This window comes from Mobula hypostoma, chromosome 9, assembly GCF_963921235.1.
Source record: "Mobula hypostoma chromosome 9, sMobHyp1.1, whole genome shotgun sequence".
Classification (NCBI taxonomy): Eukaryota; Metazoa; Chordata; class Chondrichthyes; order Myliobatiformes; family Myliobatidae; genus Mobula; species Mobula hypostoma.
In genome coordinates, this window is record NC_086105.1 from 76,742,285 (window position 1) to 76,768,023 (window position 25,739).

Consider the following 25,739-nt stretch of genomic DNA (forward strand, 5'->3'; position numbering starts at 1 on the left):
GTTTTCCTGGTTTTGTGCTGGAGGTTTTCTTCATCACTGGAACAATAGGCGTGACCCATTCACTCCAATCCACCTTTGACAGGACCCCAGTCTGCTCCAGATTTTTCAGCTCAGCCTCTACTGTAGGACAGATTGCATATGGCACTGGTCTGGCTTTGTGAAATTTTGGATGTGCATTGTCCTCAATCTCAATCTTCACCTTCATGCATTGAAGTGTTCCTATTCCTTTCATGAACACTTCCTCAGAGTCAGCAAGTACTTGCGACAGTCGCTCAGCTGTAGCCTTGCTGCCCTCCTTTGCTGGCACATCTAGTGCCTTGATGGTGTGCCAATCCAACTGAATTTTCCTGAGCCATTCACGTCCCTGCAATGGTGGTCCTCCATTTCTCAGTACATAGAGGTTCAGTTGCTGTGTTTTACCTCTGTGGGTCACTGTCACTTTAATTTTGCCTTGGGGATGCACTTTCTGTCCTGTGTAAGTCTTTAGCAGTAGTTTAGTTCGTTTCAGAGGTATGTGCGAAAACAGTTGTTTGTAGTCGTGTACAGAGATCACTGTTAAAGCTGAGCCTGTGTCCAACTCCATTTTCAGTCTCACGCCTGCCACTTGTGGAGTGATCCATATTACTCTTCGATCATCTGTCTCTTTCACGCTGTGAAGTTGCAGACAAGACAATTCACTTTTGTCTGAGTCATTTTCATCAGAAATGCTGTCTTCCATTTTGTGCACATTGTTGTATTTTCCTTTCTGGGGTTTCTTGTTTCTCTGTATTTTGTCCTTTTTCTGCTGTTTACCGGCTTTGCATACTCTGCCAGTGTGGCCCTGTTTGCCACAGTTTCGGCATTCTTTATCTTTAAACCAACAACCATCAGGGTCATGTGACCTGTTCCCACAACGGTAACATTTCTTTCCTTCATTTCTGCTCAGTGACATTTTATTCGTAGCATATTCCGGAGGTTTTTGTTGTATCTCTAAAGCATCTCGTGCGGCTGTTTCTAATGGTATTGAGATGTTTAGCACTTTCTCGAATGTAAGGTCTTTTTCACACAGGAGCTTCTTCAGTGTGGTTTCACAGTGCATGCCACACACTAACTTATCCCTCAATGCATCTGATAGACCAGCTCCAAATTGATAATGTTCTGATAATTTGCGCAATTCAGCACAATATTCAGAAATGCTTTCATTTTTGCTCTGATTCCGTTTGTGAAATTTAAATCTTTCAGCAATGACCAGTGGTCTGGGGTTTAAATGCGGTTGGAGAGTGTCTGCTATTTGCTTGAAAAGTTTTGTCAGCTGACTTTTCATGGGTTAACAAGCTCCGTAGTAGGCCACACACATCAAAGTTGCTGGTGAACGCAGCAGGCCAGGCAGCATCTCTAGGAAGAGCTACAGTCAACATTTCAGGCCTGCAACTTTGATGTGTGTTGCTTGAATTTCCAGCATCTGCAGAATTCCTCGTGTTTCCGTAGTAGGCCGTATGCTTTTGCGCCCATTACATTAAGTAAGACGCTGGCTTTCTTTTCTGCATTAACATCATTAGCATCACAATATAACTCAATTTTTTCAATATAAGTTGCCCAGTCTTCAATGCCAATATCAAATGCTGTAATGGTTCCAATTAACGCCATCCTTGTTTTCTTTTTGACTCACGTGACCTTTTTTTTGCTAGCGTCATGAGCGTACTCTGGCTAGATGTGTGTGTGTTACTCCTTTTTTTTGTCTCAGGCAGGCAGACCCTCAATCCTGGGGTTTAGCGCTGGCTGTGGTCTCGCCTGGATGGGCTGTGGCTCCGACTGTGTCTTTCGGTCTCCCGACGTTCCCGACTCTGGCTGAACTCCTGCTTCTTTTCAGACTCGCAGCCTCACTCTGCCTCTTCTGAGTGCCATTATCAATTAAAACACGGAGTGCCAATACAATGCAGGTTCATTAACCTCCTCGCCAATTTGTTGTATATGTGGCCGTTTATACAACAATATCATTAATAAAAATGTTAGAGACTGGAGCTAAGTTAACAGGGGCTTTTACTTACGGAACCCGAACTGAACACATATATACAGATCAATATGTGCCTGACAGCGCATGCTCAATACCGTGTTACTATGACATAAAATAGTCCCATATTATACAGTAGGCTATACGGTAGATTACCTTTAAATCATGACCTCTGGTTGTAGTCCTACCCACACTCAGTGGAAAAAGCCTGCTTGCATTTACCCCATCTATACCCCTCATAATTTTGTATACCTCTATCAAATCTCCTCTCAGTTCTCTACATTATAAAGAAAACAGTTCTAACCTTTTCAATCTTTCCTTATAACTCAGGTCCTCCTGACCCAGCAATATCCGTGTAAATTTTCTCTGTACTCTTTCAACCGTGTTTACATCTTTCCTGTAGGTAGGTGACCCAACTGCACACATAATACTTCAAACTAGGCTTCACCAACATCTTGTACGACTTCAATATAACATCCTGTCTTCCAGATTCAATATATGGATTTATGAAGGCCAATGTGTCAACAGCTTTCTTTATGAGCCTATCTACCTGTGACGCCACTTTCAATGAATTATGGATCTATATTCCCAGATCCCTTTGTTCTATCACACTTCTCAGTGCCCTACTTTTCACAATGTAAGACCCATCCTGTTTAGTCCTACTGAAGTGTAAAACATCACACTTGTCTGCATTACTCCATCTGTCGTTTTTCAGCCCATTTTTCCAGCTGATCCAGATCCCGTGCAAGCCATGATAGCCTCCCTCACTGTCCACTACACCCCCAGTCTTGATGCCATCTGCAAATTTGCTGATCCAATTAACTACATTATCATTCAGTTCATTGATATAGATGACAAACAGCAAAGGAAGCAGCACCTATCCCTGTGGCACAACATTAGTCACAGACCTCCAGTCAGAGATGCAACCCTCTACTACCACTCTCTGGCTTCTCCCACAAAGCCATTGTCAAAGTGAATTTACTACCTCATCTTGAATACCGAGTGACTGAACCTTCTTGACTAGCCTCCCGTGCAAGACCTCGTCAAATGTCTTACTAAAATCCATGTGGACAACTTCCACTGCCTTCCCTTCATCCATTTTCCTGGTAACTTCCTTGAAAAACTTTATTAGATTGGTTAGAAATGACCTACCACGCATGAACCCATGCTGATTACTCTTAATCAGTCTATTTCTATCCAAACATATCTGGTCCATTAAAATACCTTCCAATAACTTTCCCACAAAGGATGTGATACTTACTGGATAATTTCCTGGTTTCTGTTTAAACAGCTGAACAGCATTGGATATCCTCCAATGCGCTGGTATCTCTCCTGTCACGAAGGATGTTTTAAATATATCTGCTCGGGACCTGGCAATTTCTGTACTTGCCTCCATAGGGTCCGACGGAACACCTTGTCAGGCCCTGGGGATTTATCCACCCTGATTTGCCTCAGGGTAGCAAACACCTCCTCCTCTGTCATCTGTACAGGGTCCTTGAACGATGCCACGTAGACTCTGTATCTATCTCCCGAGTAAATACAGATGCAAAGAATTCATTTAAAATCTTCCCCATCTGTTTTGGTTTCCCACATGGATTACTGTTCTGGTCTTCCAGAGGACCAATTTTGTCCCTTGCAATTCTTTTACTCTTAACATCTCTGTAGAATCCCTGAGGATTCTCCTTTACCTTGTCTGCTAGAGCAACCTTATGCATTCTTTATGTCTTCCAGATTTCTTTCTTAAGTGTCCTCTTACATTTCTTCTCCTCCATAATCACCTCATTTACTCCTACTTACCCATACTTACCATGCACCTTTTTTTCTCTTAACCGGGGCCTCAATATCTCTTGAAGACCAAGATTCCCCAAATTGTTATCTTTACCTTTTATTCGGACAGGCACATACAAGTTTTGTACTCTTCCAATTGCATTTTTGAAGGCCTCCCACTTTCCAAGTACACCTTTGCCAGAAAACAGCCTGTCCCAATATATACTTGCCAGATCATTTCTGATACCATCAAAATTGGCCTTTCTCCAATTTTGAATGTCAACCTGTAGACCAGGTATACTTTGCATATTTACTTTGAAACTAATGATATTGCCATCACTGGATGCAAAGTGTTTCTTTACACAAACTTCTGTCACCTGCCCTGACTCATTCCCTAACAGCAGATCTTTGTACACCCTCTTGTTGGGACTCCTAAGGACTGATGAAGGAAACATTCCTGAAAACATTTCACAAACTCTATCCCATCTTGCCTTTTTTCAGTATGGGATTCCTAGTCAATAAGTGGAAAGTTAAAGTCACTTATAACAACAGCCTTATGTTTCTTGCAACTGTCTGTGATCTCTTTACAAATCTGTTCCTCTTAATCCCAAAGACTGTAATATGGCCCCATTAATGTGATCATACCTTTCTGATTTCTCAGTTCCACCCATAATGCCTCACTAGTCGAGTTCTTCAGTCTGTCCTAAATGAGCACTTCTGTGACATTTTCCGGACTTGTAATGCTAATTTTCTTTCTTTATTCCCTCCCGCTCTGTCATCTCTGAAACAATAGAAGCCTGGAATATTGAGCTGCCAGTCCTGCTCCTCCTGCAACCAAGTTTCAGTAATGACTAAACTGTCATAATTCCAGGTGTTGATCCATGCCTTGTGCTCACCCGCCCTTCCTACAATACTACCTGCATTGAAATATAAGCAGTTCAGGACACTAGTCGCACCGTGCTCAACCTTTTGATTCCTAACCTTTGTGAGGATTCTTTCAATATTTTTATTAGTTTCTATACATAAGAATACAGAGTACAAGAAGATATATATTATAAATAATAAAAAAGATAAAATAATACCAAATACATTATATTAGAATCACACTTGCAATTACATTACCCTATATTCATGTAAATTAAATTAAATCGTAATATTGAAATGTAATAATTTTATTATACAGAAAAATAATCTAAACCCACTACCAAGATCAAAGCTGTTTGGTAAAGAAAGAAAAAAAGGGAAAAAAAGGTCCTTATCATAAAGTGAAATATGTTATTAGCCACCATCTGTACTTTAACAGCAAGTCAAAGGTTTTGAAAATAGTTCAAAAGTGGTCCCCACAATGTTTGAAAGTCTTGGCTAGATTCAGAAATTGAACAACAGATCTTCTCTAAACTTAAGCATGACATAACATTACATAACCATTGAGCATATGTAGGCGGAACAACATCCTTCCATTTAAACAGGATCGCCCTCTTAGCTATAAGATAGTGAGGTCTTACCAACATCTGCCTCCACAACCTTTCCACAAACTGTTCTGGCACTCTGGTTCCCATTCCGCTGCAACTCGAGTTTAAACTCCACTGTCCAGCATTAACAAATCTTCCTGCTAGGTTATTAGTCCCCGTCCAGTTCAGGTGCAAACCATTCCTTCTGTACAGGTCCCACCTTCCCTGGAAGAGAGCCCAATGATACAAAAACCTTATGCCCTCCCTCCTACACCAACTTCTTAGCCACGTATTAAGCCATATAATCTTCCTAGTTCTGGCCTCACTAACACGTGGCGTGGGTAGCAATCCAGAAATCACAACCCTGGAGGTCCTATCCTTTAACTTAGCACCTAACCTCCTGAACCCCCTTTGCAGAACCTTGCCACTTGTTCTACCAATGTCATTGGTAACTACATGGACCATGACTTCTGGCTGTTCACCCTCCCACTTAAGAATGCTGAAGACTTGATCCGAGAGGTCCCAGACTTTGGCAATATTGCCAAGGGCAGCAGCGGAGGCCAAGTCATTGGGTGTATTTAAGACAGAGATTGATAGGTATCTGAGTAGCCAGGGCATCAAAGGTTATGCTGAGAAGGCGGGGGAGTGTGACTAAATGGGAGAATGGATCAGCTCATGATAAAATGGCAGAGCAGACTCGATGGGCCGAATGGCTGACTTCTGCTCCTTTGTCTTATGGTGGTCTTATCCAGGAACCTCATTCTTGCCCACAAGACCTCCTGTCTGCTCCCCTGACTAACGAATCCCCTATCACAGAATGTGCCTCTTCACCCCACTTCTCTTCTGAGTCACAGAGGCAGACTCAATGCTAGAGACCTGAGCACCACTGTGAGTTTCCTCTGTTAGGTTACCACCCCCCCCCCACCACCCAATTGTATCCAAAGTGATATTCCTGTTGTTGTGTGGGAGGGCCACAGGGGTACTCTGCACTGGCTCCTTAACCCCTTTCCCTTTCCTGACTGTCACCCAGTTTCCTGTGTCCTGCAACTACCTCTCTATATGTCTTTTCTATCAACCCCTCAGCCTCCCGAATGATCCTGAGTTCATCCAGTTCCAGCTACAACTCCTTAACACTGATTGATAGAAGCACTTCTCACAGTTGTAGTCATCAGGGACACTGGAAGTCTCCCTGCCTTCTCACATCCTGCAAGAGGAACATTCAATTGTCCTGCCTGGTATCTCTACTGTTAGCACCATCATGGACACTTGACTCCCTACCATCAAGAACACCTTCAAAAAGCAATGCTTCAAAAAGGTTGCATCCATCATTAAGACCACCGCATCACCCAGGACATGCTCTCTTCTTATAATTGCCAGGAGCCTGAAGGCACACTCTCAACATTTTAGAAATAGCTTCTACTCCTCTGCCATCAGATTTCTGAATGGACATTGAACCCATCAGAATATCACATTTTTTGCTCTCTTTATGTGCTACGTATTAAATTTAATTTAATATATTCCTTTGCTGTTGTGTGCTGGGGCAGCAGGTTGAGGGTAGCAGACACCAACAGAATCAACAAACTCATTTGTAAGGCCAGTGATGTTGTGGGGATGGAACTGGACTCTCTCACAGTGGTGTCTGAAAAGAGGATGCTGTCCAAGTTGCATGCCATCTTGGTCAATGTCTCCCATCCACTATATAATGTACTGGTTGGGCACAGGAGTACATTCAGCCGGAGACTCATTCCACCAAGATGCAACACAAAGCGTCATAGGAAGTCATTCCTGCCTGTGGCCATCAAACTTTACAACTCCTCCCTTGGAGGGTCAGACACCCTGAGCCAATAGGCTGGTCCTGGACTTATTTCATAATTTACATATTACTATTTAACTATTTATGGTTTTATTACTATTTATTATTCATGGTGCAACCGTAACGAAAACCAATCTCCCCTGGGATCAATAAAGTATGACTATGACTATGACTATGACTATGTAATTTACCATTGTCTATGTACTGGACTGTACTGCTGCTCATATGTCATTGTCAGTGATATCGAACCTGATTCTGATTCTGAAATTACCCATTTGTTTCATTGCTAATGAATCAGAAATTCTGACCTTTTTTTGGCCTCTTTTTATTTCAAACTTTTACCATTGGCTCTCAATAACAGAGTATGCTTTTATTTATAGAAAGAAGATATTTGCTGGGATAAAACTGAAAAAGAAAAAAGAAGAGAAAGGTTTATTTTTAGTAAACAAAGCCATACTTGGTAAGGCCACAAAATTAAATACCTATTACAAATATTTTCAAGGATGTTTGGGACTTGAGGACCTGAATTATAGGGAAAGGTTGAATAAGTTGGGACTTCATTCTCTTGAGCGTAGGAGAATGAAGGATGATTTGACAGAGGTATGCAAAATTATGTGGGGTATAGATAGGGTAAATGCAAGCAGGCTATTTCCACTGAGGCCAGGTGAGACTAGAACTAGAGATCATGGGTTAAGGGTGAAAAGTTTAAGGGGAACCTCTTCACTCAGAGTTTGGAACGAGCTGCTGGCAGAACTTCACTCAGTGGGAGGTGAGAGTATGGAACAAATGGGTGAATATGGTTTTGATTTCAACACTTAAGAGAAGTTTTGATAAGTACACGTATAGGGAGGTTATGGGGGGGCTATGATCCAGGTTCAAATCAATGGAATTCGGCAGGTAAACTGTTTCCATGGCCTAGATGGGCCGAATGGACTGTTCGTGTGCTGTGCTCTATGACTCTATGAAAGGAATACTATGAGATGCAGAAGATTGATTTAGATTGTTCAGCTCATATGTTAATAAATGTATTCCAAATTAAATCAGGTAGTTATCCTTCTCCATAAGTATTCAGAGAGTAATTATTTACTGTAATTTACAATGCTTTTTAACATCACTCATACATCTTATTTACCTTTTGCTGAAACATGTCTTGGTTTACTTTCATGAAGTAGATATTATGTATGTTTATATAAATATCTGTTTCTATATATGTGATTTCCATTGACATGTTTTAATAACGATTAGCTGTATGATCTAAAACTTAGAACATGGAGCTCTACTGCACTATAAAAACACTTCGGCCTACTAGATTGCACCGACCCTATAGCCTACTCCAAGGTAAATCTAACCCTTCCCTCCAACGGAGACCTCTGTTTTTCTATCATCCATGTGCTTATCTAAGAGTTTCTTAAATGTTCCTAATGTATCTGCCTTTACCACGCCCCCCCCCCCCCACCCCGGCAGTGTGCTCCACTCACACACCTCCCTCTGTGTAAAAAACCTAATTCTGACATTATCCTTATACTTTCCTCCAAACAGCTTAAAATTATGCCCCCCTGATATTAGCCATTTCTGCCCTGGGAAAAAGTCCCCGGCTATCCATTCGATCTATACTTCTTATCATTTTGTACACCTCTATCAAGTTTCTCTCCACAGATGCTGCACTTCTGCCAACATAGAACATTATAGCAGTCAGGCCCTTCGGCCCAGGATGTGGTACTGACCTTTTAACCAACTCTAAGATCAACGGCAAACAACAGGAATTCTGCAGATGCTGGAAATTCAAGCAACACACATCAAAGTTGCTGGTGAACGCAGCAGGCCAAGCAGCATCTATAGGAAGAGGCGCAGTCGACGTTTCAGGCCGAGACCCTTCGTCAGGACTAACTGAAAGAAGAGTGAGTAAGGGATTTGAAAGCTGGAGGGGGAGGGGGAGATGCAAAATGATAGGAGAAGACAGAAGGGGGAGGGATAGAGCCGAGAGCTGGACAGGTGATAGGCAAAAGGGGATACGAGAGGATCATGGGACAGGAGGTCTTTCTCTCACTCTCCTTTTTCTCCCTCTGTCCCTCTGAATATACCTCTTGCCCATCCTCTGGGTCACCCCCCCCGTCTCTCTTCCCGGACCTCCTGTCCCATGATCCTCTCGTATCCCCTTTTGCCTATCACCTGTCCAGCTCTCGGCTCTATCCCTCCCCCTCCTGTCTTCTCCTATCATTTTGCATCTCCCCCTCCCCCTCCAGCTTTCAAATCCTTTACTCACTCTTCCTTCAGTTAGTCCTGACGAAGGGTCTTGGCCTGAAACGTCGACTGCGCCTCTTCCTATAGATGCTGCTTGGCCTGCTGCGTTCACCAGCAACTTTGATGTGTGTTGCTCTAAGATCAATCTATCACTTCCCTCCTCCATTGTCCCCCACTTTTCTATCATCCGTGTGCTTAACTAAGAGTTTCTTAAATATCCCTAACATATCTGCCTCTACCATCACTCCTTGGCAGGGTGTTTCATGCACCCATCATTCTCTGTGTAAAAACCTGACTTCTGACATCCACCCTGAATGTGGAGCAGTGTATATCAGCCAGTTGGGACGGACAGTGGAAACCCGCATCAAGAAGCACAGGGTTACCCGCAGACATTGGCGGTAGCAAAACATTGCATTCGCAATGGCCATAAGATTGACTTTGATGGCACAAAACTGCTATGCCATGCTAACGGCCTTTGGGACTGCCTGGTGAAGGGAGCCATTGAAATAAAACGAGAGGAAAATAATTTTAACAAAGATGAAGGTCTTATTCTCTGTAGGAACTGGAATTCAATTGTAAACAAGGTGGGAGCACAAAAAGCTGATTGGATGAGGACTAACCAATCAGGAGGGATGGGCGATGGTATAAATACCACTGGACTTGACATGCCCAGGCATCATCCCTGATGAAGATGGAAGAGTTGTCATTGAAACGTCGGTTACAATCAATCCCTCTATCTGGCTGGAAGCCTGAGAAAAGTTTATTTGTCATGTACGTTGGGAAAGCACTAGATCCTTTTTCATCCCCCTGTACATTCTTTCAATCAGCAATGCAGTCAACAGACACAGGGAAGAACAAGTCAACTGGGAAGTGATTAATGTGATCTCCATATTCGGAAAGGCAGATAAAATTGATATAGATAGACAATACCAATCTATAAATCATTTCATTGTGAATAACAATACAATCAGCAGTAGATATCATGATTATCTGTACTGTAAAATCTAGCAAAGGGCAGTTAACACAGCTTTATACACTCATAACCTCTTTAATAGGTACACCTATACACCTTCACACTAAAGCAAATACCTAATCAACCAATTACGTAGGAGCAATTCAATGCATAAAAAGCATGAAGACATGGTCAAGAGGTTCAGTTGTTGTTCAGCCCAAACATCAGACTGGGGAAGAAATGTGATCTAAATGACTTTGACCATGGTGCCAGATTGGTGTTTTGAGTATCTCAGAAACGCCGATCTCCTTGGATTTTCACACACAAGAGTATCTGGAGTTTACAGAGAATGGTGTGAAAAACAAACAGACATCTAGTGAGTGGCAGTTTTGTGGGTGAAAATACCTTGTTAATGAGAGAGGTGAGAAGAGAATGGCCATATTGTTTCAAGCTGGGAGGAAGGTGAAGGTAACTCAAATAACCAAGCATTTTAACAGTGGTGTGCAGAAGGGCATCTCTGAATGGACAACATATCGAACCTTGAAGTGGATGGGCTACAGCAGCAGAAGACCATGAACATACACTCAATGGTCATTTTATTAGGTTTGAGAGGTACCTAATAAAGTGGCCATGAGTGTACATTCTTTATGAATGATATTGAAATAAACTGATATAAATATGGTAGCATATACATATTTTGATACTAAATTTTACTTTGAATTTAAGTGAAATTGTCTTCCTTGATTCAATGAACATGTCTAATCAATTCAGGTGGAGTGTCAACAAGCCAAATGAGTGTCAGGTTAGAGGAAAATTCGAATGAACTGTGCTGTATTTATTGATGTTATAGAAATACAGCATGGTATCAGGCCTTTGGAAATGTGTGAGGAAACCAGAGCATCTGTAGGAAGCCTATGTGGTTACAGGCAGGACATACAAACTCCTTGTAGACAGTGGCAGGAATTGAACCCTGGTCACTAGCGCTGTAATAGCATCACTCTAACCGCTATGTTACCACGCTGCCCCAATCTGTGTTAGTCGAGGAATATCAGTAACATGACTCACACTGTCAGAAATCTGGATTGAAGAGATTATCTTCTCAGAATGATCTCATAGATGTCCCTTTAGAACAGAGGTGAGGAGAAATTTCTTTAGTTATCCGTGGAGTTCCTTACCATGGACGGCTATGGAGGCCAATGCATGGGGGATGGTTAAGGCAGAGGTTGATACGTTATTGATTACTTAGAGTGTCAGTTGTTATGGGGAAAAGGCAAGAGAATGGGATTGAGAAGATAACAAATCAGGCATAATGGAATGGTGGAGCAGACTTGATGCACTGAATGGCCTAATTCTGCCTCTGTGCCTTATGGTTTTATGTGTATAAGATGGTTAACGATTATCAACAGAAGGAAAAAGGCAGATTTCTTTTTAACTAACATGTAACATGAGTTCGGGATATTCTAAAGTCCACGGTGGACGAACAGATCATGAAGAGAATCACACGAACAAAAAGCAGTTATCTGCGTATTTTTAAGAACATGCTACAGAATCTTCTGTGACCACACCAAGGGGTTAATGTCTTACCTGACAGCTGCATCTTCCATAGGGTTGTACACATTCAGTGCTGGACTGGAGCTGGTGCCTGAATATTGTGCTCTTGCTGCTGGAGTAGGACAGAGTTTGCAATGACTGACACCAGTAAACTGGACAACTACTGTGGTAGGCCTAGGTTATTGAGTCAAATCAGTGAAAAATAACTGGTCTACTATCTGAAGGTGATCCCTCTTACCGTTTGTTGATAATGTAGGGTTTTCACAAATAAAAAGGAAGAGGCATTTTATGTTTAAGAAAAGCCATAACAAATTATTCATTAAACACAAAAAAACTGAACACAAAGCATGATAAAAGTCCATAAAGTAATTACATCATCAAATCAGACCAGCCTCTTAAAATGAACCCCAGCCCAATGTCAGCAGTTGTGAATTCTGTATGTTTCTTCCAATTACGTTACCTACACAGGCCCCACCAGAATTCACTAAAACAGCCATTGTGATCCTGTCTAGAGCTTGGACAAGCCGCCTGGTTCGGGGTCCTATGTTCCATGGATGGAGGAACAGCAGGTGCCTCTGGCTTGTCCAGAAGTGTGTTGACACACTCGTGGTCATGTTGTGAAGTGGCATTGGCAGCGGAACCCTACAAAACTTGGTGGGCCGGTTTAAGGCGATCTACTGAAACACATTCAAGTTTACCCCTTTTATCAATGATAAGTCTTTTCTCTCCATTCCAAAACACAGCCTAAAGGAATGTTGGTGTACAACATGGAGGACGAAAACAAATGAGGCAGAATGTAGGTCAACAGGAATCCAAGAGTGCTGTATGCAATGATGGGAGGTAGGAATCGATGGAAAGGAATTGAATTTACTGAGGTGGGTGCCACACTGTTGAGAGGCCAACAAGGCAGACAGGAAATCACCTGGAATTTATAATAGCTGCCCGTATACCAACTCAGTTGAAGGCAACTGCAGGTAATCTTCTTGGAGGTGTTCTGAGCCCCAGCAGGTCCAATGGGAGATGATCATGCCAACACTCATCAGTCAGGGAAGCCCTCAGAGCAAACTTTAAGGAGCGGTGAACCTGCTTGCATAGGTATTTGGACTGTGGATGATACACCGTGGTGTGATGTAGCCTAACGCCAAGGTTCCAGGCCATCGCAGCCCAGACGTCCGATATGAATTGGGCACCGTGGTCAGAGGAAATATCATATGGGGTCCAAACCGAGCAACCCAGCTGCTGATGGATGCCTGAGCCTTATTTACAGCAGTTGTTGATGCTAGAGGGACGATCTCTGGCCATCTGGTGGTACAGTCCAACATGGTAAGCAGGTGCATGAAATCATGAGGGGCGGATGTGGGGAGAGAGGGCAACAAGGTCCACATTGACATGGTCAAACCATCATTCAGGGTCCTCAGAAGATGCCAATGGTGCCCAGACATGATGGTTAATTTTCATCCGCTGGCACTCAACACAGGCTGCAGTCCAGTCCTGCACGTACATTCTAAGGCTGAGCCGCACAAATTTTAGCGCAACCAGTTTCTGTGAGTCCTTCCAGTGTCCTTTTGGAGTCAAAAACTGCCTCCAGTTTACGGGCAGTTTTGGGGCTAGGGTGTCTGGTTGAGTCATCGCACAGGAGAGAAACCCCAGCTTCCCTGAACTTCCCTGATCTGTGTTGGGGCCTATTCTTTTTGCATTAATGATGTTATTAATGATTTGGATGTTGGAATTGATGGCTTTGTTGCAAAGTTTGCATATGATACAAAGATAGATGGAGGGGTAGGTAGTTTTGAGGAAGTAGAGAGGCTACAGAAGGACATTGACAAATTAGGAATTTGGGCTAAGAAATAACAGTGTGGAAAAGTGTATGGCAATGCACTTTGGTAGAAGAAGTAAAAGGTTTGAGTATTTTCTAAATGGAGAGAAAATACAAAAATCTGAGGCACAAAGGGATTTGGGAGTGCTTATGCAGGATTCTCTAAAAGTTAATTTGCAGGTTGAGCCTGTGATGAGGAAGGAAATTGTAATGTTAGCATTCATTTCAAGAGGACTAGAATATAAAAACAAGGATGTAATGTTGAAACTTTACAAAGCATTGGTGAAGCCTCACTTGGAGTATTGTGAACAGTTTTTGGGTCCCTTATCTTAGAAGGAATATGCTGAAACTGGAGAGGGTTCAAAGGAGGTTCACAGAAGTGATTCCTTATTTGAACGGCTTGTCGCCTCTAGAGCGTTTGATGTCCCTGGGCTGTATTCACCAAATTCAGAAGAATGAGGGGTGACCTCATCGAAACCTGTCGACTGGTGAAAGGCCTTGATAGAGTGGATGTGGAGAGGATGTTTCCCGTGGTGGGGGAGACTAAGACCAGAGGACACAGTCTCGGAACAGAGGCTGTCCTTTTAGAATGGAGATGAACAGGAATTTCTTGAGCCAGTGAGTAATGAATCTTTGGAATTCATTGCCACAGGCAGTCATGGAATCTGTATGTGTATTTAAGGCAGAGGTTGAGAGGTTCTTGATTTGTCAGGGCATGAAGAGATATGGGGAGAAAGCAGGAGATTAGTGCTGAGGAAAAATGGATCAGCAATGATGAAATGGCAGAGCAGCCTGGTTGGGACAAATGGCCTAATCGCAGGTCCATGACTGCTGTTGGTAAGCCTGGACCTCTGGATCAGAAGCTTGTCATGCCGGCATAATCAGCCCTGATGTGAAAAGCCTCAATGCCTCTCACGGCCAGCCAATCAGCCATGGCATAATTTTTCCCTTTGGTATGATGTATACCAGTTGTGAACTCTGATATGTGGGTTAGGTGGTATTGCAGTTGTGCAGACCAAGGGTCTGATATTTTGGCCATCACATGCGCAAGTGGTCAACAAACGCTGTGAACTGATGACCATCTAGAAGAAAACAAAAATGGTGAACAGCTAGATATAGACTGAAAAGTTCACGGTCAAGGGTGCTGTACTTCCTTTTGGGAGGATGGAGCTGTCGGCAAAGAAGGCCACATACCTCCGGGCAACTGTTCATGCACAGCACCCACAGCATAGTCTGAGGCATCAGTAGAAGTGGCTATGGATGCACTGGGGAGTGGGGGCGCCTGTAAGATGACATTGGAAAGAGCTCATTTGCTATCATCAAGTGCTCTGGTCATGTCCGCTGATCAGTCAAGTGTGTGATTAGGGGTATTGCCTTTAAGCTCACTCTACAGGGGAAGCATAAATTCAGCAGCTCACAGAATGAAGCAGTGATAGGAATTGACCATGCCTAAAATTCCTGTAGTTTTTATTAATGCGGGGCAGTGGGAATTCCATAATAGCAGCTACTTTTGATGGGAGGGTTTTCACACCTTTTGTGAAGATGCAATGGCCGAAATAGTCAATGGTGCCCAACCCAAACTGGCATTTAGCTGGGTTAATAATCAACCATGTTGGTTTAAGCGCTTGGTGCAAAGATGAGACACAATTTTAGATTTGGATGCACTGGCAACAAGTACGTCATCCATGTAAATTAAAAGAAAATCTAAATCTTTTAATACAGAGCCCGACAGCCATTAAAATGTCTGTGCTACATTTTTCAGCCGAAATGGCATACGCAGAAACTCAAAGAGGCCAAATGCATTATTACAGCCCTTTTGAGAATGTCCTCTGAGCACACAGGCACCTGATGGTAGCCCCTAACCAGACTGAATTTGGAAAAAATTGACTTAGAATTTAGAGTTTATTTAAATCTTACATCCATCACTCAATGTGAGGAAGTAAAAGTTGATATTGATTAGCCGAACCTGTCTCCATTCCTCCTGTAATCCACAATCAGCTCTTCTGGTTTTTTTGATGTTGAGGGAGAGGTTGTTATCCTGGCACCACTCTCCTCTGTAGGCTGTTTCATTACCGCTAGAAATAAGGCTGATCAAAGTTGTGTCATCTGCAAATTTGATCAGCAGATTGGAGCTGTGTGTGACAGGACAATTGTGCGTGTAAAGGGAGTAGAGGAGGGGACTCAGGACACAACCCTGGAGGGCACCTGTGTTAAGGGTCAGAGGGGCAGAGGAGAGGGAGCCCATCCTTGCCACCTGTCGGCAATCCAATAGGAAGTATAGGAACAAGGTAGGGTGCAAGCCAAGATCTCTGAGCTTCCTGTTAAGACTGGAGGGAATTATGATGCTGAACTGAAGTCCAGGAACAGCATTCTAACGTATGCATCCCTCTTCTCCAGGATGGTGTGTAGCACTGTGGCTATGGCATCATTGGTAGACCGATTCTATCGGTAGGTGAATTGTAGGGGGCCCAGTGTGGGTGGTAGCATGCTGCAGATGTAGTCCTTGATCAGCCCCTTAAAGTATTTGCTTATAATTGAAGTGAGTGCAACAGGGCATCAATCGTTCAATTGTTTCCGGCTAAATGTGCCAAGAAGTCCTGGATCTGTGGGAATGGGTAATGATCCGTAGTGGTGGCCTTGTTAAGGCGGTAATCACCAAATGGACAGCAACGACCATTGGACTTAGGGATCAAATGGAGGGGCAAAGCCCAGGGGTTACTTGACTGGCAAACAATGCCAAGTCTTTCCATGTCTGCAAACTCAGCCTTTGCGGTTATCAGCTTTTCTGCGTATGGACTGGTGGGCCAGTTGTGGGAATGTGGTGCTTGACCCCAAGTTCTGTGACTATTGTGGAGAATGTGAGCTTGGTGAGGTTTGTGAATTCGCCCAGCGATCAAGTAAACTCACATGCAGTGGTGCAAGCGTTTCTCGGCCTCCAGTGAGGTTTCATTGCTCTTTTTCTGCTCAGCAATAGGCGATGCTGCTAGCACACTCACTTGAGCACCTGGGTCACACAGGAAGTGTAACCCTGAAATGGTGTCTGTAATGAACAGTAGATGACTCTGGCAGCTGGAACTACAGTGTTCACAGACCTATTATGTCCCAATGTGCTGACACTCTCAAAGCTGCAAGGTAGTTGGCACTTCCTAATGTTCGTACCAAAGCAAACATGCTAAAAACACAGGCCCAGCGTCATCTGTTTCACAGCCGTGGGCTTCCTTATGTTGGTGACCTTACTGACTGGCCTTATTGAGGCAGAGAAAAGAGGAGAATGATGCACCATTGCCTAGCTGAGTGTAGACTATCAGCCATTTTATCAAGCTCCCTATAGTCCATCACGGGTGCATTAGCGAAGGCTATGGGAACTTGATTAGGCATTTGCTGCATGAAGAGTTCTTTAAAAATAAAACAAGGATGGTGATTTCCCAGGAGAGACAGCATGCGGTCTATTAGCTCCAACATCTTACCATCACTGAGGTTTGACAATGAGAACAACTGCTTGGCATGCTTGGACACTGATAGTTTAAAAGTCTGTAAAAGGTGTGTTTTGAGCAATCGGTATTTATCGTGTTTAGGTGGGTGTTCTAGTAGACTCGCCACTCTTCCAGCTGTGGAATTACTGAGCGACTCTATCATATGGAAATATTTGGTGTCATTGGTGGAGTTTCCTTGCAGCTCAAATTGGGTCTTAGCTTGTACAAATCAAGCAACAACATTTTGTTTCCAAAACTTTGGCAATTTCAAAGCGACAGCATTGGCCAACATGTTCAATAAGTCTGGAATCATTCTCGAGTATTGGGGTCACAAATGTAGGTTTTCACAAATAAGAATATGGAGGTGTTTTATGTTTAAGAAAAGCTGTAACATCTCATTTGTTGAACCCCAAAAAACTGTACACAAGGAGAGGTAAAAGTCCTTTACATAATTACCTTATCACGACAGACCAGCCTCTTAAAATTAACACCAGGCCAATGTTAAATTCTGTACATTTCCACCAATTACATTACCCTACATTAACATCTGGGAATGGACCTCTGCATAGAAGAATGGAAAGAAAAGAATACTGGAATTATTTTGTACAGAAAATGACAGCTTGAAATCTTAATTGTTGAAATGAACAAAATAGGTTCTTTATCTGGAATTACTGACTTCTGTTTACAATTACAATGAAATATAATTGCATGTTATCTTGAAGCAAATTCTGCTTTACTAGAAGGTTCTATCCTCCCTGAGCTTGTTATTATGTGACAGGTGCACCGCCCCAGTCAAACTTCCCACCAGCCATTCTCATAGAACGTAGAAATCTACAGCACATTACAGGCCCTTCATTCCCAATGTTGTGCCGACCATGCAACCTACTCTGGAGACTGCCCAGAATTTCCCTAGAGCATAGCCCTCTATTGTTCTAAGCTCCATGTACCTATCTAAGAGGTTCTTAAAAGACCCTATTGTATCTGTTTCCACCACCTCCGGCACTGCATTCCACACACCCACCACTGGGTGTGAAAAACTTACCCCTGATATCCCCTCGGTACCTATTTCCAATCACCTTAAAACTATGCCCCCTTGTATTAGCCATTTCAGCCCTGGGGAAAAGCCTCTGACTATCCACACGATCAAAGCCCCTCATCATCTTATACACCTCTATCAGCTCACCTCTCATCCTCTGTCGCTCCAAGGAGTAAAGGCCAAGTTCACTCAACCTATTCTCATAAGGTACTCTTTCCAATCCAGGTAACACCCTTGTAAATCTCCTCTGCATTCTCTCTATAGTATCCATATGTTTCCTGCAGTGAGGTGACCAGAACTAAACGCTATACTCCAAGGGGGGGTCTGACCAAGGTCTTGTATAGCTGTAACATTACCTCATGGCTCTTGAATTCAATCCCACAGTTGATGAATGCCAAGACACCATACACCTTCTGAACAACACTGCCAAACTGCACAGCAACTCTGACTGTCCTATGGACTCGGACACCAAGATCTCTCAGATCCTCCACACTGCCAAGAGTCTTACCATTAATATTATATTCTGTCTTCAAATTTCACCTACCAAAATGAACCACTTCACACTTATCTGGATTGAAGTCCATCTGCAACTATCCTAATTCTGCATCCTATCGATGTCCCACTGTAACCTCTGACAACACTCCAGACTGTCCACAACACCCCCAACCTTTGTGTCATCAGCAAACTTACTAACCCACCCTTCTACTTCTTCATCCAGGTCATTTATAAAAATCATAAAGAGCAGGGGTCCCAGAACAGATCCCTGTGGAATACCACTGGTCACTGGCCTCCAGACAGAATACAAACCATCTACAACCACTCTTTGCCATCTGTGGGCAAGCCAATTACTGGATCTACAAAGCAATGTCTCCTTGGATCCCATGCCTCCTTGCTTTCTGAAGGAGCCTGGCATGGGGAACCTTATCAAATGCCTTACTGAAATCCATATACACTACTCCCACAGCGCTACCTCATCAATGTGGTTTGTTACATCCTCAATGAATTCAATCGGGCTCATAAGTCATGACCTGCCCTTGACAAAGCCATGCTGACTATCCCTAATCAGCTGATGTCTCTCCAAATGCTCATAAATCCTGCCTCTTAGGATCTTCTACAACAACCTGCCCAGCACTGAAGTCGGACTCATTGGTCTATAATTTGCTGGAATATCTTTACTCCCTTTCTTGAGCAAGGGAACAACATTTTGCAACCCTCCAATACTCCGGTACTTCTCCCATACCTATTGATGACTCAAAAATCTTCACAAGAGGCTCAGTAATCTCCTCCCTCACTTTCCACAGTAGCCTGGTGTATATCTCCTCTGGTCCTGGTGACTTGTCTAGCTTTTCAAAAGCTCCTGCACATCCTCTTTCTTAATGTCAATATACTCAAGCGTTTGACTATGTTGTAAGTCATCTCCACAATTGCCAAGGTATTTTTCCCTGGTGAATACTGCAGCAAAGTATTCATTAAGTACCTCTGCTACCTCCTCTGACTCCGTGCACACGTTTCCACTATCATACCTGATTGGTCCTATTCTCACATGGCTCATCCTCTTGCTCTTCACATACTTGGAGAATGCCTTCGGGTTTCCCTTAATCCTGCTCCCCAAGCCTTCTCATGACCCCTTTTGGCTCTCCTCATTCCATTCTTAAGCTCCTTCCTAGCAACCTTGTAATTTTCTAGAGCTCTAACAGTACCTAGTTTCTTGAACCTTTCATAAGCTTTTCTTTTCTTCTTAAATAGATTTTTTACATCCTTTGCACACCATGGTTCTTTAACCCTACCATCCTTTCCCTGCCTCAATGAAACATACCTATGCAGAACTCCATGCAAATGTTCCTTGAACATTTACCACATTTCTACCGTGCACTTCCCTGAAAACATCTGCTCCCATTTTATGCTCCCAAGTTCCTGCCTAATGGCATCATATTTCCCCCTACCCCAATTAAATGTTTTCCCAAATTGTCTGCTCCTAACCCTCTCCAGCACTATGCTGAAGGAGATAGAGTTGTGGTCACTACCTCCAAAATGCTCTCCCTCCGAGAGACCTGATACCTGACCAGGTTCATTTCCCAATACCAGATCAAGTACAGCCTTTCTTCTATTTGGCTTATCTACATATTGCATCAGGAAACCTTCCTGAACATACGTAACGAACTCCACCCCGTCTAAACGCCTTGCGCTAAGAAGATGCCAATCAATCAGAATCAAAATCAGGTTTATTACCACTGGTATGTGACGTGAAATTTGTTAACTTAGCAGCAGCAGTTCAATGCAATATATAATCTAGCACAGAGAGAAAAAAAATAAATGAAATAAACATAATAATAAATAAACATGTAAATCAATTATGTATATTGAATAGATTTAAAAAATGTGCAAAAACAGAAATACTGTATACTAAAAGAAGTGAGGTAGTGTCCAAAGTTTCAATGTCCATTTAGGAATTGGATGGTAGAGGGGAAGAAGCTGTTCATGAATCGCTGAGTGTGTGCCTTCAGGCTTCTGTATCTCCTACCTGATGGTAACAGTGAGAAAAGGGCTTGCCCTGGGTGCTGGAGGTCCTTAATAATGGATGCTGCCTTTCTGAGTCACTGCTCCCAAAAGATGTCCCAGGTATTTTATAGGCGAGTACCCAAGATGGAGCTGACTGGATTTACACCCTTCTGCAGCTTCTTTGTCCTGTGCAGTAGCCCACCCCCCCCCGATACCAGACAGTGATGCAGCCTGTCAGAATACTCTCCACAGTACAACTATAGAAGTTTTTTAGTGTATTTGTTGACATGTCAAACCTCTTCAAACTCCTAATGAAGTATAGCTGCTGTCTTGCCTTCTTTATGACTACATCAAAACGTTGGGACCAGGTTACATCCTCAGAGATCTTGACACCTAGGAATTTGAGGCTGCTCACTCTCTCCACTTCTGAACCCTCTATGAGGATTGGTATGTGTTCCTTCATCTTACCCTTCCTGAAGTCCACAATCAGCTCTTTTACCTTACTGACATTGAGTGCCAGGTTGTTGCTGTGATACTATTCCACTAGTTGGCATATCTCACTCCTGTATGCCCTCTCATCACCACCTGAGATTCTTTCAACAATGGTTGTATTGTTAGCAAATTTGTAGATGGTATTTGAGCTATGCCTACCCACACAGTCATGCGTATACCGAGAGCAGAGCACTGGTCTAGGTACACGCCCCTGAGGTGCGCCAGTGTTGATCGTCAGTGAGGAGGATTTGTTATTATCAATCCACACAGATTGTGGTCTTCCAGTTAGGAAGTCGAGGATCCAATTGCAGAGGGAGGTACAGAGGCCCAGGTTCTGCAACTTCTCAATCAGGATTGTGGGAATGATGGTATTAAATGCCGAGCTATAGTTGATGAACAGCATCCTGATGTAGGTGTTTGTGTTGTCTAGGTGGTCTAAAGCCATGTGGAGAGCCATTGAGATTGCGTCTGCCATTGACCTATTGTGGCAATAAGCAAATTGCAATGGGTCCAGGTCCTTGCTGAGGCAGGAGTTCAGTCTAGTCATAATCAACCTCTCATAGCATTTCATCACTGTCGATGTGAGTGCTACCGGCCGATAGTCATTAAGGCAGCCCACGTTATTCTTCTTAGGCACTGGTATAATTGTTGCCGTTTTGAAGCAAGTGGGAACTTCTGCCCGTAGTAGTGAGAGGTTGAAAATATCCTTGAATAATCCTGCTAGATGGTTGGTATGTATTTTCAGAGCCTTACCAGGTACCCTATTGTGACCTTCTGCCTTGTGAGGGTTCACTCTCTTTAAAGACAGTCTAACATCGGCCTCTGAGACAGAGATCACAGGGTCATCAGGTGCAGCAGGGATCTTCACAGCTGTAGTTGTGTTCTCCCTTTCAAAGCGAGCTTAGAAGGTCTTGAGTTCATCTGGTAGTGAAGCATCGCTGCCATAATTATAACATTAGGAAGTGAAAATCTCCCATCACAACAACCCTATTATTATTGGACCGTTCCAGTATCTGCCTCCCTATCTGCTCCTTGATATCTCTGTTATTATTGGGGAGTCTATAAAATCACCCAGTAGAGTTATTGCCCCTTTTCTGTTTCTGACTTCCACCCTCACTGACTCAGTAGACCATCCCTCCATGACTTCCTCCTTTTCTGCAGCCGTGACACCATCACTAACTAGCAAAGCCCCACCATCACGTCTTTTGCCTCCCTCTTTGTTCTTTTTGAAGCATCTAAAGCCCGGCCCACTCAGCAGTTATTCCTGCTCTTGAGACATGGAGTGAGGTCCTGGAGTGAGACATCTAATAGCTCAGGATCTAAAGTTGAGAGCATAAGACCATAAGACATAGCAGCAGAATTAGGTCATTTGTCCCACTGTGTCTGCTGCACTATTCATTCAGAGCTGATTTATTATTATCTGACTCAACCCCCTTCCACTGCCTTCTCCCTGTAACCTTTGATACCCCACTAATGAAAAACTTGCCAGTCTCCACTTTAAATATACCCAATGACTTGACCTCCATTGCCATCTTTAGCAATGTATTCCAAAGATTCACCACTTTCTGGGTAAAGAAATGCACCCTTATCTCTGTTCTACAGGGATATGCTTGTATTCCGAGACGATGTCCTCTGGCCCAAGACTCCTCCACTATTGGAAACGTCCTCTCCACCTCTGATCTGTCAAAGCGTTTCAATATTTAATGGGATCTACTTCATGGTACAGGCTCAGAAAGTTCCTCATACGTTAACCTTTTCTTTCCTAGGATCATTCTTCTCATAAAGCCACAACATTATTCAACAAATTTGTTTATCAACTCATTGCCAACTTTTTTCCGCTCTCCTAGGAAAGTACCTATAATAAGGCATTGTCCCAACCCACAAAGTAAATAGCTTGAGGATGATAGTTCCATGTAAATTTTTTCTTTGTAATTCATTTCTTTCACCAGGAAGTAATTTATCAGCAAAAAAAAATTTGAATATAAAGTGTACTGCAGCCAACCTCCTGTCCTTTCTTTTGAGTTAAATCAGGCATTGGCATCTGATCAATTATGGTCTGAGAATCTGAATCTAATCAGAGTCAGGTTTAATATTACTGGCATATGGCCTTACAGCAGCAGTACAATGAAAATGCATGATAAATAAATACAGAAAATAAAGTTGAATTACGTTAAGTATACAAAGGTCTATTAAATAGTTCAGTTAAAATAAGTAGTGCAAAATAACAGAAGTAAAAAATCAGCGAGGTAGTGTTCATGGTTTCAATGTCCACTTTGAAATTGGATGGCAGAGGGGAAGAAATTGTTCTTGAATTGCTGTGTGTACCTTCAGGTTTAGGAGAATAGGCAAAGAAGTATGGTCATGTACTTTGTTTGAAGAAATGAAAGGGTTGACTATTTTCTAAATGGAGAGAAAATACAAGAAACTGAGGTGTAAAGGTATTTATGGTCTTATGGCTGAGGATAGGGCAGTTGGTGTTGAATTAGCTGAAGTGTGTAGTGAGGCTGTGAAGAAGGGTACTGGCAATTGGGAAAAGTTGCAGTCAGTGGGATTAGTTAAAACATAATAGGGGGCCAAAATCAAATAGGCAGATGAATACAGGACTAAGTTGTTTTATCTGAATGCACACAGTTTATGGAATAAGGTAGATGTTCTTGTGGTGCAGTTAGGGATGGATAGGTATGTTTTTGTGTGCCTCTCTGAGTTGTGGCTGAAAGAAGATGGGAATTGTGAGCTTATCATCAAAAGGTATTGAAAGGATAGGCATTTAGGTAGAGGGGTTGGGATGGCTTTACTGGTAAAAAAATGAAATCAAATCCTTGGAAAGAGGTGACATAGGATAAGAAAATATAGAGTCCTTGTGGATAGAGTTAAGAAACTGTAAGGGTAAAAAGACTCTTTTGAGAGTTACCTACAGGCCTCTGAACAGTAGTCAGGATGTGGGCTACAAATTACAATGGGAGATAGAAAAGACATGTAAAAGGATTAATGTTGCAATAATCATGGGTGATTTCAATATGCAGATAGATTGGGAAAATCCAATTGGTGCAAATCCCAAGAGAGGGAATCTGTGGAATGCTTACAAGATGGCTTTTTATAGCAACTTGTGACTGAGTCCAACAGGGAACAACAATTCTTGATTGGGTGTTATGTATTGACTCAAGTTTAATTCCGAAGCTTAAGGTAAAGGGACCCTAAGTTTGAGAGGGAGGAGATAGTATCAAATTTATCAATATTACAATGGAGTAAAAGGAATTACAGAGTCATGAGAGAGGGGCTGGACAAAATTGATTGGAAAGGGTCACAGTAGGGATAATAGCAGAATCAGAATGAGGCATTATGCAATACGTAATATAGACAAAGAAATAAACAAGTAAATCAATTACTGTATATGTATAATGATTAGATTAAAAATCGTGCGAGAACAGAAATATTATATATTAAAAAAGTGAGGTAGTGTTCACAGGTTCAATGTCCTTTTAGGAATCTGATGGCAGAGGGGAAGAAGCTGTTCCTGAATCACTGAGTGTGTACCTTCAGGCTTTTGTACCTCCTACCTGATGGTAACAGTGAGAAAAGGGCTTAGCCTGGGTGCTGGAGGTCCTTAATAATGCACGCTGCCTTTCTGAGACACCGCTCCTTGAAGATGTCCTGGGTACTTTGTAGGCTAGTATCCAAGATGGAGCTGACTAAATTTATGACCCTCTGCAGCTTCTTTCGGTCCTGTGCAGTAGCTCCCCCCACACCAGACAGTGATGCAGCCTGTCGGAATGCTCTCCATGGTACATCTATAGAAGTTTTTGAGTGTATTTGTTGACATGCCAAATCTCTTCAAACTTTTAATGAAGTATAGACTCTGGCTTACTGTCTTTGTAGCTGCAGCGATACGTTAAGACCAGGTTAGGTCCTCAGAGATCTTGACACCCAGGAACTTGAAACTACTCACTCTCTCCACTTCTGATCCCTCTATGAGGATTGGTATGTGTTCCTTTGTCTTACCCTTCCTGAAGTCCGCAATCAGCTCTTTCGTCTTACTGATGTTGAGTGCCAGGTTGTTGCTGCAGTACCATTCCACTAGTTGGCATATCTCACTCCTGTATGCCCTCTCGTCACTACCTGAGATTCTACCAACAACATTTGAATCATCAGCAAATTTATAGATGGTATTTGAGCTATGCCTAGCCACAAAGTCATGTGTATATAGAGAGTAGAGCAATAGGCTAACTGAGGTGTGCCAGAATTGAGGAGGTATTATCACCAATCCGCACAGATTGTGGTCTTCTGGTTAGGAAATCAAGGATCCAATTGCAGAGGGAGGTACAGAGGTGCAGGTTCTACAACTTCTCAGTCAGGATTGTGGGAATGATGGTATTAAATGCTGAGCTATAGTCAATGAACAGCATCCTGACGTAGGTGTTTGTGTTGTCTAGGTGGTCTAGGTGAAGAGCTATTGAGATTGTGTCTGCCGTTGACCTATTGTAGCAATAAGCAAATTGCAATGGGTCCAGGTCCTTGCTGAGGCAGGAGTTCAGTCCAATCTCTCAAAGTGTTTCATCACTACAGGTGTGAGTGCTACTATGCAATGGTCATTAAGGCAGCTCACGTTATTCTTCTTAGACACTGGTATAATTGTTGCCTTTATGAAGCAAGTGGGAACT

General features: G+C 42.8%; 1 protein-coding gene across 1 annotated transcript in view; it reads left to right on the forward strand.

Moving 5' to 3' along the window:
* fer1l6 (fer-1 like family member 6) overlaps window positions 1-25,739 on the forward strand; it is a 395,360-nt gene that overhangs the window by 12,527 nt on the left and 357,094 nt on the right. Inside the window, exon 2 of the mRNA XM_063059547.1 lies at window positions 7,402-7,481. Coding sequence (XP_062915617.1) covers window positions 7,402-7,481 — 80 coding nt within the window. The remainder of the gene's footprint in view (window positions 1-7,401; window positions 7,482-25,739) is intronic.